We start from the raw sequence: 17,359 nt of genomic DNA, 5'->3' as shown, positions 1-17,359 counted from the left end.
TCATGAAGTGGAACGACATTTATTGGATATTTCAAACTTTTTTAACAAATCAAAAACTGAAAAATTGGGCGTGCAAAATTATTCAGCCCCTTTACATTCAGTGCAGCAAACTCTCTCCAGAAGTTCAGTGAGGATCTCTGAATGATCCAATGTTGACCTAAATTACTAATGATGATAAATACAATCCACCTGTGTGTAATCAAGTCTCCGTATAAATGCACCTGCACTGTGATAGTCTCAGAGGTCCGTTAAAAGCGCAGAGAGCATCATGAAGAACAAGGAACACACCAGGCAGGTCCGAGATACTGTTGTGAAGAAGTTTAAAGCCGGATTTGGATACAAAAAGATTTCCCAAGCTTTAAACATCCCAAGGAGCACTGTGCAAGCGATAATATTGAAATGGAAGGAGTATCAGACCACTGCAAATCTACCAAGACCTGGCCGTCCCTCTAAACTTTCAGCTCATACAAGGAGAAGACTGATCAGAGATGCAGCCAAGAGGCCCATGATCACTCTGGATGAACTGCAGAGATCTACAGCTGAGGTGGGAGACTCTGTCCATAGGACAACAATCAGTCGTATATTGCACAAATCTGGCCTTTATGGAAGAGTGGCAAGAAGAAAGCCATTTCTTAAAGATATCCATAAAAAGTGTTGTTTAAAGTTTGCCACAAGCCACCTGGGAGACACACCAAACATGTGGAAGAAGGTGCTCTGGTCAGATGAAACCAAAATTGTTTTTGGCAACAATGCAAAATGTTATGTTTGGCGTAAAAGCAACACAGCTGAACACACCATCCCCACTGTCAAACATGGTGGTGGCAGCATCATGGTTTGGGCCTGCTTTTCTTCAGCAGGGACAGGGAAGATGGATGGAGCCAAATACAGGACCATTCTGGAAGAAAACCTGATGGAGTCTGCAAAAGACCTGAGACTGGGACGGAGATTTGTCTTCCAACAAGACAATGATCCAAAACATAAAGCAAAATCTACAATGGAATGGTTCAAAAATAAACATATCCAGGTGTTAGAATGGCCAAGTCAAAGTCCAGACCTGAATCCAATCGAGAATCTGTGGAAAGAACTGAAAACTGCTGTTCACAAATGCTCTCCATCCAACCTCACTGAGCTCGAGCTGTTTTGCAAGGAGGAATGGGAAAAAATGTCAGTCTCTCGATGTGCAAAACTGATAGAGACATACCCCAAGCGACTTACAGCTGTAATCGCAGCAAAAGGTGGCGCTACAAAGTATTAACTTAAGGGGGCTGAATAATTTTGCACGCCCAATTTTTCAGTTTTTGATTTGTTAATTTTTTTTGAAATATCCAATAAATGTCGTTCCACTTCATGATTGTGTCCCACTTGTTGTTGATTCTTCACAAAAAAATACAGTTTTATATCTTTATGTTTGAAGCCTGAAATGTGGCAAAAGGTCGCAAAGTTCAAGGGGGCCGAATACTTTCGCAAGGCACTGTATCTAGTAATATCAAAAACCATGTGTAGTTAACTAGTGATTATGATTGATTGTTTTTTATAAGATAAGTTTAATGCTAGCTAGCAACTTACCTTGGCTTACTGCATTTGCATAACAGGCAGTCTCCTTGTGGAGTGCAATGAGAGAGAGGCAGGTCATTGCGTTGGACTAGTTAACTGTAAGTTTGCAAGATTGGATCCCCCGAGCTGACAAGGTGAAAATCTGTCGTTCTGTCCCTGAACGAGGCAGTTAACCCACCGTTTCTAGGCCGTCATTGAAAATAAGAATGTGTTCTTAACTGACTTGCCAAGTTAAATAAAGATTAAATAAAGGTGTAATTTTAAAAAAAACTACGGCAAATCGGCACCCAAAAATACCGATTTACGATTATTATGAAAACTTGAAATCGGCCCTAATTAATCGGTCATTCCGATTAATCGGTCGACCTCTAGTTCAGACCCACTAGAACACACCCCCATCTCCATTAACTACATCACACCTGCCCAGACCCACTAGAACACATCTCCATCTCTAGCACCCGCATCAGCACCATTTTATTTCTCTCCGTTGCACACTCACTTTCAACTTTTAGATAATAAAGCATTTTACCTTTCTATTGAATTAACAACAGAGGATTGGTTGATTTCCAGGTTTTAATTAAGTATAATATTTAAGTTGATTGATGAGAAAAGTATCATCCAACCATCGGGTATCTCACTGCACCCTCATATGCCATGTCTTAAAATATGCAGACAGACAGATTAAAAGGAATTTTACATTATAATACTGTACTTCTGACAGCCAACTTTCTAACTCCTCCCATAACTTTATGACATCATAACATTCCCAGAAGGCATGGATTATTGAGTCATTGTTAGTTTTACACGTAAGACATAACTGTCGTTGTGCTGTAGAATTTGTGAATTTGACATGTCAGTTGGAATAATGATAGATTTTTGTAGGGACCCTTGTCACTACAGCCAATCAGTGAGCAGCTTCCCTTCCCCCACATCTCAGGCAGTTCTGTTACTCACAACACTTCCCCTGCTTTCCTCAACAATGGAAAATCCCACTGAGCTTTGATTTTTTTTACAATTAGGAAATAATATTTCATGTTTTACTCGTACCTCAGCCAGCATTGTGAATGGTTCGGAAATAATATGTCATGTTTTACATGTACCTCAGCCAACATTGTGAATGGTTAGGAAATAATATGTAATGTTTTACTTGTACCTCAGCCAGCATTGTGAATGGTGTCTGAGGCGGTGACATACTAGACCATGGCAGTAAGTCTTATACTTAGGTGTTTTTAGTTACGCATAAAAGGTCTGTGGTGGTTCTGTGGTTATAAGTTACTGACCTTGGAATACATTGTCCACCTGGCACACTGGCAGGGTCTGAATCAAACCCAATGTCCACCTGGCACTGACAGGGTCTGAATCAAACCCAATGTCCACCTGGCACACTGACAGGGTCTGAATCAGACCCAATGTCCACCTGGCACACTGACAGGGTCCGAATCAAACCCAATGTCCACCTCGCACACTGACAGGGTCTGAATCAAACCCAATGTCCACCTGGCACACTGACAGGGTCTGAATCAAACCCAATGTACACCTGGCACACTGACAGGGTCTGAATCAAACCCAGCAGTATAGACCTAGTCTTTTCATTATCTACATCTACATGATGTATTGTTACACCCTGTAGGAACAGTATAGACCTAGTCTGTTCATTATATACATCTACGTGATGTATTGTTACACCATGTAGGAACAGTATAGACCAACAGTAGCTAGCTACTTATTTAGATGTTGTTTGACTTAATGAATCTGCCTTGAATGTGCTGTAGTAAAAAAAAATATTCGCACTAATCAATCAACACATTCAGGTCTTTGTATGTCTCAATACAATAGTATTATTGAATTAAATCCATGTAAAATAATCTTTGTCTGAAAATAAAATATGATCCTCAACTGCGTTTCCCCTCCAGTCAGCAGACGGCGATTTGCGTCTTTCAGGCGACGCTGTTAGCGTGACGTATAATCTAGTGGACGGTTCTTCAGAAACAGCTCGTCAACCACCTCGGTAGCTTGCTAACCAACATAGCCGAAAGATTCAAGCTATTTATACGCCTTCGGTGTATATTAGCTACTGTGTACTCGACACACTTCTGTCGTATCTACTTGTTAACCTATTTAATTTAATATTGCGTTATTTTGTATTAGTCAGCTATAGTAGCTGGCTGGTTAAGTTAGCACAATCCTAGTCGCTAATGATAGCTAGTTAACATCCCTGACCATGAGCTCCCTAAACTTATCCTCTCCTGTTAAAGAAGAGGTCTGCTGGACGGAGAAAGAAGCTCTGGGGCTGAACATTGTCGTGAAAGAGAAGAAGGAAGAAGAGGATGTTACAGTGAACGAAGAAGAGAAAGACGTTTTTGGAATGAAGGATGAAGAGGGGGAGATTACTGTCACATTAGAGGAGGACGAAGAAGAGAAGACTGGAGATCTGATTAACACCAGTAAATACCGTGAGTACTATCTTAATAGGGGCCCAAACTCTGCAGTTGTTGAACTAATGTGTGATTTTTAAATGGGCGTTCTACACTTGAATATGTTTTTGTACTGTATGAATTGTTCATGACGTCCTCCAGTGATTTTTAACATTTCCTGTTGAAAAGTGACATAAATACAGTAAAGTATAAACACACTAATGGGAAACAAATGTTTTGAGCAAAATAGTGTTTTTTTTAGACAACTGCAAACTAGAAGGAGTGAGTGATGTCATAGTAAGCCCTTCAAGGAGTTGGCTTGATGGGAAATCGTGATGTCATCCAATAGGCGACTGATCTTCATGTGAAATTCATTATTCTTTTTAAAATCCTTCCTGTTCTGTCAAGTTGGTTTTTGATCTAGAAAGGCATTTTCAAGTCTTACCATAGACTTTCAATACGATTGTAACTAGGCCACCCAGGAACATTCAATGTCATCTTGGTAAGCTCCTCCAGTGTAGTTTAGGTTATTGTGTGGTTTAGGTTATTGTCCTGTTAGTACAGTTTTTTGTATTCAGATCTCTGAAATGCACTCTACCTACGTAACATTTCGTGTTCGACTTATATTATGCTGGGAAAACAGTTTTCATAGGCACAGAAATCCTAAATCCTTTCAGAGTTTGCTAAATCCAATGGTTCTAACCGAAAGTCTCCTTAACTTTATTGACAACACCCAAATCGATACTGTCATTAACGCAGTTCTTCAATAAGTACACATTCTTAACACTGTTTAGTTAGTCACATGTTCAACTATCATTTTTAATTTTAATTTCACCTTTATTTAACCAGGTAGGCTAGTTGAGAACAAGTTCTCATTTGCAACTGCGACCTGGCCAAGATAAAGCATAGCAGTTTGAACAGACAACACAGAGTTACACATGGAGTAAACAATTAACAAGTCAATAACACAGTAGGAAAAAAAGTATATTTGCATTGTGTGCAAAAGGCATGAGGAGGTAGGCGAATAATACAAATTTTGCAGATTAACACTGGAGTGATAAATGATCAGATGGTCAAGTACAGGTAGAGAGATAGGTGTGGGAAAGAGCAGAAAAGTAAATAAATAAAAACAGCATGGGGATGAGGTAGGTAAAAATGGGTGGGCTATTTCCCGATAGACTATGTACAGCTGCAGCGATCGGTTAGCTGCTCAGATAGCAGATGTTTGAAGTTGGTGAGGGAGATAAAAGTCTCCAACTTCAGCGATTTTTGCAATTCTTTCCAGTCACAGGCAGCAGAGAACTGGAACGAAAGGCAGCCAAATGAGGTGTTGGCTTTAGGGATGATCAGTGAGATACACCTGCTGGAGCGCGTGCTACGGGTGGGTGTTGCCATCGTGACCAGTGAACTGAGATAAGGCGGAGCTTTACCTAGCATGGACTTGCAGATGACCTGGAGCCAGTGGGTCTGGCGACGAATATGTAGCGAGGGCCAGCCGACTAGAGCATACAGGTCGCAGTGGTGGGTGGTATAAGGTGCTTTAGTGACAAAACGGATGGCACTGTGATAAACTGCATCCAGTTTGCTGAGTAGAGTGTTGGAAGCAATTTTGTTGATGACATCGCCGAAGTCGAGGATCGGTAGGATAGTCAGTTTTACTAGGGTAAGTTTGGCGGCGCGAGTGAAGGAGGCTTTGTTGCGGAATAGAAAGCCGACTCTAGATTGGATTTTCGATTGGAGATGTTTGATATGAGTCTGGAAGGAGAGTTTACAGTCTAGCCAGACACCTAGGTACTTATAGATGTCCACATATTCAAGGTCGGAACCATTCAGGGTGGCGATGCTAGTCGGGCATGCGGGTGCAGGCAGAGAACGGTTGAAAAGCATGCATTTGGTTTTACTAGCGTTTAAGAGCAGTTGGAGGCCACGGAAGGAGTGTTGTATGGCGTTGAAGCTCGTTTGGAGGTTAGATAGCACAGTGTCCAAGGACGGGCCGTAAGTATACAGAATGGTGTCGTCTGCGTAGAGGTGGATCAGGGAATCGGCCGCAGCAAAAGCAACATCATTGATATATACAGAGAAAAGAGTCAGCCCGAAAATTGAACCCTGTGGCACCCCCATAGAGACTGCCAGAGGACCGGACAGCATGCCCTCCGATTTGACACACTGAACTCTTTCTGCAAAGTAGTTGGTGAACCATCATCAGCTGATCCAGGAAATCATTTTCTGAATGACAGTCAAATAGGGGCAGCAGGTAGCCTAGCGGTTAGTCTTGGACTAGTAACCGAAAGGTTGCAAGATTGTAAAAATCTGTCGTTCTGCCCCTGAACAAGGCAGTTAACCCACTGTTCCTAGGCCGTCATTGAAAACAAGAAGTTGTTCTTAACTGACATGCCTAGTTAAATAAAGGTAAAAAATAAATAAATGACAAACATCACGACATGCAACAACAACAACCAACGGGCTTCTTCATTCATTACTCTGGTAAAGACAGTTATGCCGTGCTCCATGTTGGATCCAACATCCCTAACAAATTGATGTTTATAATGTTATTGTCTGCTTGATTTATAGTAGGGTCTCGTTAGTCTGTTTGGAAACAGAGATACTTATCCCATAATGTGTAGAGAACTGTTCCTTGATGGATAGGCTATTGTACAACACAAATAGCTATTTTCTTATTCAGGACATTTAGAATGACAACACAGTTATGTTGTACAGTGAGGGGGAAAAGTATTTGATCCCCTGCTGATTTTGTACGTTTGCCCTCTGACAAAGAAATGATCAGTCTATAATTTTAATGGTAGGTTTATTTGATCAGGGAGAGACAGAATAACAACAAAAAATACAGAAAAACGCATGTCAAAAATATTATAAATTGATTTGCATTTTAGAGGGAAATAAGTATTTGACCCTCCCCTCTCAATCAGAAAGATTTCTGATTCCCAGGTGTCTTTTACACAGGTAACGAGCTGAGATTAGGAGCATACTCTTAAAGGCAGTGCTCCTAATCTCAGTTTGTTACCTGTATACAAGATACCTGTCCACAGAAGCAATCAATCAGATTCCAAACTCTCCACCATGGCCAAGACCAAAGAGCTCTCCAAGGATGTCAGGGACAAGATTGTAGACCTACACAAGGCTGGAATGGGCTACAATACCATCGCCAAGCAGCTTGGTGAGAAGGTGACAACAGTTGGTGCGATTATTCGCAAATGGAAGAAACACAAAATAACTGTCAATCTACCTCGGCCTGGGGCTCCATGCAAGATCTCACCTCGTGGAGTTGCAATGATCATGAGAACGGTGAGGAATCAGCCCAGAACTATACGGGAGGATCTTGTCAATTATCTCAAGGCAGCTGGGACCATAGTCATCAAGAAAACAATTGGTAACACACTACGCCGTGAAGGACTGAATTCCTGCAGCTTCCACAAGGTCCCCCTGCTCACGAAAGCACATATACATGCCCGTCTGAAGTTTGCCAATGAACATATGAATGATTCAGAGGACAACTGGGTAAAAGTGTTGTGGTCAGATGAGACCAAAATGGAGCTCTTTGGCATCAACTCAACTCGCCATGTTTGGAGGAGGAATGCTGCCTATGACCCTAAGAACACCATCCCACCTGTCAAACATGGAGGTGGAAACATTATGCTTTGGGAGTGTTTTTCTGCTAAGGGGACAGGACAACTTCACCGCATCAAAGGGACGATGGACGGGGCCATGTACCGTCAAATCTTGGGTGAGAACCTCCTTCCCTCAGCCAGGGCATTGAAAATGGGTCTTGGATGGGTTTTCCAGCATGACAATGACCCAAAACAAACGGCCATGGCAACAAATCAGTGGCTCAAGAAGAAGCACATTAAGGTCCTGGAGTGGCCTAGCCAGTCTCAAGACCTTAACCCCATAGAAAATCTGTGGAGGGAGCTGAAGGTTCGAGTTGCCAAACGTCAGCCTCGAAACCTTAATGACTTGGAGAAAATATGCAAAGAGGAGCTGGACAAATCCCTCCTGAGATGTGTGCAAACCCGGTGGCCAACTACAAACGTCTGACCTCTGTGATTGCCAAGAAGAGTTTTGCAGGGGGGTCAAATACTTATTTCCCTCATTAAAATGCAAATCAATTTAACATTTTTGACATGTGTTTTTCTAGATTTTTTTGTTGTTATTCTGTCTCTCACTGTTTCAAATAAACCTACCATTAAAATTATAGACTGATCATTTCTTTGTCAGTGGGCAAACTTACCAAATCAGCAGGGGATCAAATACTTTTTTCCCTCACTGTATGTGTCCTACAGTAGGTCTATGTTGTTGTTAGGTGAAGTTATGGGTCCTACCGTAATATTCAGAACACATTGTGAAAACTAAAATCTTCGCTCACCATTTTGGCTCCATGCAGATATTCTAAATCCATAAATAGTGGTTTCCTCATTACCAGATATAGTGGGGCAAAAAAAGTATTTAGTCAGCCACCAATTGTGCAAGTTCTCCCACTTAAAAAGATGAGAGGCCTGTAATTTTCATCATAGGTACACTTCAACTATGACAGACAAAATGAAAAAAAATAATCCAGAAAATCACATTGTAGGATTTTTAATTAATTTATTAGCACATTATAGTGGAAAATAAGTATTTGGTCAATAACAAAAGTTTATCTCAATACTTTGTTATATACCCTTTGTTGGCAATGACAGAGGTCAAACGTTTTCTGTAAGTCTTCACAAGGTTTTCACACACTGTTGCTGGTATTTTGGCCCATTCCTCCATGCAGATCTCCTCTAGAGCAGTGATGTTTTGGGGCTGTTGCTGGGCAACACGGACTTTCAACTCCCTCCAAAGATGTTCTATGGGGTTGAGATCTGGAGACTGGCTAGGCCACTCCAGGACCTTGAAATGCTTCTTACGAAGCCACTCCTTCGTTGCCCGGGTGGTGTGTTTGGGATCATTGTCGTGCTGACAGACCCAGCAACGTTTCATCTTCAATGCCCTTGCTGATGGAAGTTTTTTCCAAAAAGTTATATTTTGGTTTCATCTGACCATATGACATTCTCCCAGTCTTCTTCTCGATCATCCAAATGCTCTCTAGCCAACTTCAGACGGGCCTGGACATGTACTGGCTTAAGCAGTGGGACATGTCTGGCACTGCAGGATTTGAGCCCCTGGCAGCGTAGTGTGTTACTGATGGTAGGCTTTGTTACTTTGGTCCCAGCTCTCTGCAGGTCATTCACTAAGTCCCCCCGTGTGGTTCTGGGATTTTTGCTCACCGTTCTTGTGATCATTTTTACCCCACGGGTAAGATCTTGCGTGGAGCCCCAGATCGAGGGAGATTATCAGTGGTCTTGTATGTCTTCCATTTCCAAATAATTGCTCCCACAGTTGATTTCTTCAAACCAAGCTGCTTACCTATTGCAGATTCAGTATTCCCAGCCTGGTGCAGTCTACAATTTTGTTTATGGTGTCCTTTGACAGCTCTTTGGTCTTGGCCATAGTGGAGTTTGGAGTGTGACTGTTTGAGGTTGTGGACAGGTGTCTTTTATACTGATAACAAGTTCAAACAGGTGCCATTAATACAGGTAACGAGTAGAGGACGGAGGAGCCTCTTAAAGACGAAACTACAGGTCTGTGAGAGCCAGAAATCTTGCTTGTTTGTAGGTGACCAAATACTTATTTTCCACCATTAGTTTGCAAATAAATTCATTAAAAATCCTACAATGTGATTTTCTGGATTTTTTGTCTTCTCGTTTTGTCTGTCATAGTTGAAGTGTACCTATGATGAAAATTACAGGCCTCTCTCATCTTTTTAAGTGGGAGAACTTGCACAATTGGTGGCTGACTAAATACTTTTTTGCCCCACTGTATACTAGATCCATAACTAGTGGTTTCCTCATTACCAGATATACTACATCCATAACTAGCGGTTTCCTCATTACCAGATATACTACATCCATAACTAGCGGTTTCCTCATTACCAGATATACTACATACATAACTAGCGGTTTCCTCATTACCAGATATACTACATCCATAACTAGCGGTTTCCTCATTACCAGATATACTACATCCATAACTAGTGGTTTCTTCATTAGCAGATATACCACATCCATAACTAGTGGTTTCCTCATTAGCAGATATACTACATCCATAACTAGCGGTTTCCTCGTTAGCAAGGGGGAGTTTCTGCAACCAGATACACTACATCCATATTATCGTGATGGTTAATGTGACGACTGCTGCTCATCGAATGATTAGTGGTTTATAATTGCGTGATTAAATAAATCTGTCAATTATTAACTCATTAATCTGGGGCACCATGAGAAAATTGGTTTTATTGAGTTTCTATTTCCCAAATTATTAACTCAAAGAATTTCAGAATATCGATTTTACAACAGTCGCTAATTAATCAATTTCCTCTACAGTCTCATTCTGAACGTCGCATAATCCGGGAATCTGTACAAACCCGACTCCCACCAATGAGTCTGTACCACACCAATTTTAGTTGATTATTTATTTACTATCAAGCTAAAATTATAATATGAGATACACATACACAAAACACAGTCTAGGCTATTGAATAGAACTTAGTACAACGGGCCAACGCAGTATGGCGTGTTACCCAAAATGGGGATTTAAAAGAGAGAAAAAGAGAATGTACACGAGAGAAATGTACATTTATGTGCATTTATCAGCGTTGCTTATTTTAACCCTAACCTTGCCCCGAACTGACGCTATTATGGGTCGGAATATAATGATGTAATTACGTGTTTAAGGTCTCCGATGGGGGGTCTCCGCGTGGACCTGGTTCCTCGGATGTTTCACTTCTCTGGTGTTACTCTCTGGTTGTCCTCACGATGTCAGTGTCCTTGTCTTCGTGGTCTGTTTCCTCCCCCTTGTTCTAAAAGGGGTCTTCTGAGGACAGCCAGCCCTGCAGCTCAGGGCTCAGTGTTAGGAAAGAAAGCAGTGTAGATACACGATTCGATGGAGTGTGGTGACTGGGTGGTCCTGCTTGAATTCACCCTCTTAGACGCAGCTACTCATCCGTAGCAATGATTTGGTACAAGGTTCCTTTGTCTTCAACCTCTTGTTGCATTTTGGGTTCATTGACTACTCAGACCTTGACTGCAGCTCGGATGACTTAGTTTAGCATGCTAATTCTTAACTCGCATGTCTTATACCCTCGGGTCAGAAGTGGACGTTTACGCCTTTTACCAAGTTAAGAGGCTGGAGGTCTGGATTTTACTGAGATCCAATTTTAGACAACTAACTTCACATTTCATCTTTACCAAAACATTCTCTTTGTACGTTGTGTGGAAAATGTCCAAATCAATGTATAAACATCAAGCGTATACTGGGAAAGCTCTTACTGTTCGAAACTCATTGTCCTAAAGTCCAATTATTGCATGTTTAATTCTCTGAGGCTGGTTCTCTATAGTGAGAGGACAAAGTAATTTTGTCTGCAACCAAATTGTGTATGCTTTGCCCTCGTGCCGCAATTTTGGCAAACACAGAAAGCGGCCTATATTGACCAAAAGACCAAAAGTCTTTTGGCACATTGCTTAGAGTTTCAACAACTTTAACTTATTTCTAGCCTACAGTCATCGATTTTACTGCTAATGTGAAAACAAAACAAAATATGACTTTTTGCTCATTTTAAGACAATTGTCAAATAATTTTAACATTCATTAGATGTCAATTGTTGTACAACATCATGGCTACGCTGTTGGCGTCCCTTTTTACAGTGGATTCTGCTGTTGTGGGCCTTTTACCATCTGTCTGATTTTGTTGTTCACACAGGAGAGAGACGGGACTACAGTGGGTCCTCGGGGGAGCTTCAACAACATCATGATGCTGACAAGGCAGAGAAGAGTCTCTCCAGATCAGAACACCTCAAGAAACATCATCGGAGACCCACAGGGAAGAAATCTCAACGCTGCTCTGACTGTGGGAAAGGTTTTAAATCTTCATCAGAACTTAAAATACACCAACGAGTACACACAATAGAGAAATCTTACCACTGTTTTGATTGTGGGAAGAGCTACTTAAGATCAAATTCACTAAAAGTACACATGAGAATTCACACAGGAGAGAAACCTTTTATCTGTGATCAATGTGGGAAGAGTTTTACTACATCAAGCCATTGGATTGTACACCAGAGAACACACACAGGAGAGAAACCTTATAGCTGTACTCAATGTGGGATTAGTTTTACTCAGTCAAGCAACCTGTCATCACACCAGAGAAAACACACAGGAGAGAAATCTTATAGTTGTAATCAATGTGGGAAGAGTTTTACTCAGTCAAGCATCCTGGTAGCACATGAGAGAATACACACAGGAGAGAAACCTTATAGCTGTGATCAATGTGGGAAGAGTTTTACTACATCTAGCCATCTGACTGTCCACCAGAGAACACACACAGGAGAGAAACCTTATAGCTGTACTCAATGTGGGATTAGTTTTACTCACTCAAGCAGCATGTTATCACACCAGAGAAAACACACAGGAGAGAAATCTTATAGCTGTAATCAATGTGGGAAGAGTTTTGTTACATCTAGCCATCTGACTATACACCAGAGAACACACACAGGAGAGAAACCCCATAGCTGTGATCAATGTGACAAGAGGTACTCTGATAAAAGATCTCTGATCAAACATCAGAAAATACATACATGAAGGAGTTGTTTCATGATATCAATGAAATAAAATCTCAGTGTAGAATGTTTAAACATTGTAGTAGGAGTATTTGAATAACGTATAACCCAAATTGTTTGCCTCCTGTTCTATTGATTTCAGCATGATATGGGTATTAGCCTCATCAATGGAAATTGTTTTGTACTTTGCTGCATTCATCTTTCCCTTAATCTTGATCAGTCTGCCAGTCCCTGCCATTGAAACATATCCCCACTGCATGATGCTGCCAACAACATGCTTCACCGTAGGGATTGGGCCTGGTTTCCTCCAGACGTGACGCTTGACATTCAGGCCAAGAGTTCAATCTTGGTTTCATCAGACCAGAGAATCTTGTTTCTCATGGTCTGAGAGGCCTTTTGGCAAACTCCAAGTGGGCTGTCATGTGACTTTTTTATTGAGGAGTGGCTTCCGTCTAGCCACTCTATCGTAAAGGTCTGATTGTTGGAGGGCTGTATAGATGGTTGTCCTTCTGGAAGGTTCTCCCATCTCCACAGAGGAACTCTGGAGCTCTGTCAGTGACCAGTGGCTTCTTGGTCACCTCCCTGACCAAGGCCCTTCTCCCCTGATTGTTCTGTTTGAAATGGATGCCAGCTCTAGGAAGAGTCTTGGTGGTTTCAACCGTCTTACATTTTAGAATGGAGGCCACTATGTTCTTAGGGACCTTCAATACTGCAGAAATGTTTTGGTACCCTTCCCCAGATCTGTGCTTTGACACAATCCTGTCTCGAAGCTCTACGGACAATTCCTTCGACCGCATGGCTTGGTTTTTTCTCTGACATGAATTTATGGCAGGTGGGCTCCAATGAAGTTGTAGAAACATCTCAAGGATGATTAATGGAAACAGAATGCACCTGAGCTCAATTTTGAGTCTCATAGCAAAGGGTCTAAATATGGTATTTCTGTTTTTCACTTTGTCATTATCGGGTATTGTGATGTCATTATGGGGTATTGTGTGTAGGTTGATGAAAATATTTTTTAATCCATTTTAGAATAAGGCTGTAACGTAACAAAATGTGGAAAAAGTCAAGTGGTCTGAATACTTTCTGAATGTTCTGAATATGCTGTTGGTTTACTGTTAGAATAAGTTGTATGACTACACCAATACTGTTAAAGCAACGATGCAGAGACCTAGAAAATACATGGCCAACCTTGCTGCTAGAGATCTAGCTACTGGGTGTGCAGGTTTCTGTTCCAGCCCTGCACTGACAGCTGACATTGTGCTGATTATTTGGATTAGACACTATTCAACTATTCAATCATGTCTTGTTTTGGAGTCAGATGGATGTCTATACCCACTGCCCATTTCCACAGGTGTTCTTTATGATAGGAAATAAAGGGCTGATTCACAGAATTAACTATAGTGTCTTTTTGAGTCATTGAACATTCCCTGTTTGTCCGGTTTATTGAGTTACTCTAATTTAGTCTGATATTGTACAATCATTATTTAATTCTGCTACATTTAAAAATTATTACATTATTTTAAGCTTTATTTAGCTAGGCAAGACAGTTTAAGAAACAATTCTTATTTACAATGATGGCCTACCGGGGAATATTGGGTTAACTGCCTTGTTCAGGGGCATAACGACAGATTTTTACCTTGTCAGCTCGGGGTTTCTGGCCCAATGCTCTAACCACTAGGCTACCTGCCGGCCCATAGGCGTGTCCAATGCAGACATGATGGATTAGTATTGACCTCATAGACATGTCCAATGCACTTGTTCATGTGGTTTGTAGTTTCGAAACTGAAACAGGATTTGCTAATCCTCCCACATTGTTTCCATGTTGCTGAGATGTTTTCTCCATTTGAAATTATACTGTTAGAAATAGGTAAAGCACTCACACATCTGAGAACTTGTGTGTGTTCATCATTAGTTAATAACTTGAAAGAAAATAAAATGCTGATTGATACTGATCAGTGTGTGGGTTTTCTTTTTCATCAGACAATTGAGGCTCATATTGACCATGTTGAAGGAGACCAGATTATACTCGTGATCAGTGGTGGAAAAAGTACCCAATTGTCATACTTGAGTAAAAGTATAGATACCTTCATAGAAAGTTACCCAGTAAAATACTACTTGAGTGAAAGTCTAAAAGTATTTGGTTTTAAATATACTTAAGTATCAACAGTAAAAGTATGAATCATTTCAAATCCCTTATATTAAGCAAACCAGACGGCAACATTTTCTTGTTTTTTTATTTACGGATAGCCAGGGAAACACTCCATCACTCAGACATCATTTACATCCGAAGCATTTGTGTTTAGTGAGTCCGTCAGATCAGAGGCAGTAGGGATAACCAGTGATGTTCTCTGTTTAGTGAGTCCGCCAGACTATAGGCATTCGGGATGACCAGGGATGTTCTCTTGATAAGTGCTGAATTGGACCATTTTTCTGTCCTGCTAAGCATTCAAAATGTATTAAAAAGTACATTATTTTCATTTAGAAATGTAGTGAAGTAAAAGTACATGTTGTCAAAAATAAAAATAGTAAGTACAGATTCCCCAAAACAACTACTTCAGTAGTACTTGAAATAACTTTTACTTAAGTACTTTACACCACTGGTACTGTGTTACAGCTGCTCTCTCCTCTTCAATGTCATGAACTAGACCAGGTACTGTGTTACAGCTGCTCTCTCCTCAGTGTCATGAACTAGACCATGTACTGTGTGACAGCTCCTGCTCATTGCCATAAAATTAGGTCCAAAGCCCTCTCCTCCATGGTTTCCCCAACCTAAACTCACTGAGATGAGGTCCAAAGCCCTCTCCTCCATGGTTTCCCCAACCTAAACTCACTGAGATGAGGTCCAAGGAGGTGAAGTCTATTAGAGGTGGTTTGGTTAACCACATTAGTTACTTTGCCTAAAAACTTATTAGGTTCCCAAGCACTTTAATTTGGCATCCATGTTTCATGGAAAGAGACTAAGTTTAGCCCAGAGTGTACCAGGTGGACATTGGGTTTGATTCAGACCCTGCCAGTGTGCCAGGTGGACATTGGGTTTGATTCAGACCCTGCCAGTGTGCCAGGTGGACATTGGGTTTGATTCAGACCCTGCCAGTGTGCCAGGTGGACATTGGGTTTGATTCAGACCCTGCCAGCATGGCCAGAAATGTATTCTAAGGTCAGTAACTTATAACCATAGAACCACCACAGACCTTTCATGCATGACTAAAAACACCTAAGTATTCGATTTACTGCCATGGTCTAGTATGTCACTGCATCAGACACCATTCACAATGCTGGCTGAGGTACGAGTAAAACATGACATATTATTTCCTAACCATTCACAATGCTGGCTGAGGTACAAGTAAAACATGACATATTATTTCCTAACCATTCACAATGCTGGCTGAGGTACAAGTAAAACATGACATATTATTTCCTAACCATTCACAATGCTGGCTGAGGTACAAGTAAAACATGACATATTATTTCCTAACCATTCACAATGCTGGCTGAGGTATGAGTAAAACATGACATATTATTTACTAGTCATTCACAATGCTGGCTGAGGTATGAGTAAAACATGACATTATTTCCTAACTGTAAAAAACTCCCCACTCCTTAATCAACTAGTCTCCCAGTGTTTAACCAGAATAACATGAGTTGTGTCCTTCAAACTGTTAGTCCATAATCATATTCAGCTACTTAGATGTCATGTATTGTCATGTTATGTTCTCTATAATGAAACATCACCAAGTGAAATAAAGTTGATAAGATACTCTTAATAAACATTAAATAAAAAATGGTTGTTCAGAAAACATTCATTATCTTGTTCTCTCATGAAATGTACAAAATATTTGACTATTTGCAAGGAACATTGCACATGGACCGTAAGAAATCCTGAATGTATTGAAATGCCTGGAGGGGATGTGTTAATTCATAACCCATCATTTATACCTGGGGTGGCAGGGTAGCCTAGTGGTTAGAGCGTTAGACTAGTAACCGGAAGGTTGCAAGTTCAAACCCCTGAGCTGACAAGGTACAAATCTGTCATTCTGCCCCAGAACAGTTCAGTTCACTGTTCCTAGGCCATCATTGAAAATAAGCATTTGTTCTTAACTGACTTCCCTAGGTAAAATAAATAAAAAACCTGTTCATAACCCATCATTTATACCTGTTAATTCATAACCCATCATTTATACATTTTGCTGGAAAGGGGCGTTTCAGGCAGGCTGGCACCCGCAATAACATCTGCTAAACACGTGTATGTTACCAAAAATAAGTGATTTTGATTTGAAATAAACATCCTATTTATCAAAGGTGCTATTGGCTGGGGTCAAAATTACTCCAAAGGATTTTAATTTGTTAAAAGTCCATTTTGATACAGAAACCCTAAACCATGATTTAGATTTATTCAGAACAAGTTGATTGACAAAGTCATGAAAAATTGAATAAACCACATTTTGGCTATGATAAAAGATATGCCTCTGTGGTCAAAATGATCCATGTCAGAAGTATGGTTCAAAGTTTGTTTTAAATTCTCCCTCGTTAAACACGAATCAATCAACACATGCTTCTCTTTGAACGACTTAATATTATATTACACTTTTATGAAATAAATAATAATTTTGCACGCCCAATTTTTCAGTTTTTGATTTGTTAAAAAAGTTTGAAATATCCAATAAATGTCGTTCCACTTCATGATTGTGTCCCACTTGTTGTTGATTCTTCACAAAAAAATACAGTTTTATATCTTTATGTTTGA

At 40.6% G+C, this 17,359-nt stretch overlaps 1 protein-coding gene across 1 annotated transcript; it reads left to right on the top strand.

Annotated features, from left to right (window-relative positions):
* The first annotated feature begins 2,708 nt into the window (after window positions 1–2,708).
* LOC149982482 (uncharacterized) lies at window positions 2,709–14,565 on the top strand. The gene is made up of 2 exons (XM_021609029.3): window positions 2,709–4,007; window positions 11,760–14,565. Exons 1-2 carry the CDS (start codon window positions 3,776–3,778, stop codon window positions 12,635–12,637), a joined length of 1,110 nt encoding a protein of 369 aa, XP_021464704.1. The 5' UTR covers window positions 2,709–3,775; the 3' UTR covers window positions 12,638–14,565.
* The last annotated feature ends 2,794 nt before the right edge of the window (window positions 14,566–17,359 follow it).

The sequence above is a fragment of the Oncorhynchus mykiss genome, chromosome 7 (genome assembly GCF_057628025.1).
Source record: "Oncorhynchus mykiss isolate SJ-2025 chromosome 7, ASM5762802v1, whole genome shotgun sequence".
NCBI lineage: Eukaryota > Metazoa > Chordata > Actinopteri > Salmoniformes > Salmonidae > Oncorhynchus > Oncorhynchus mykiss.
The sequence above is the reverse complement of the archived record's forward strand: the minus strand, read 5'-3'. Positions and strand labels throughout refer to the sequence as shown.

Excerpts from the sequence above, each read along its gene's own strand:
- LOC149982482 (XM_021609029.3), top strand. The coding sequence starts at position 3,776 with ATGAGCTCCCTAAACTTATCCTCTCCTGTTAAAGAAGAGGTCTGCTGG. Across the intron at positions 4,008-11,759 it reads GATTAACACCAGTAAATACC|GAGAGAGACGGGACTACAGT; the intron begins GTGAGTACTATC and ends TTGTTCACACAG.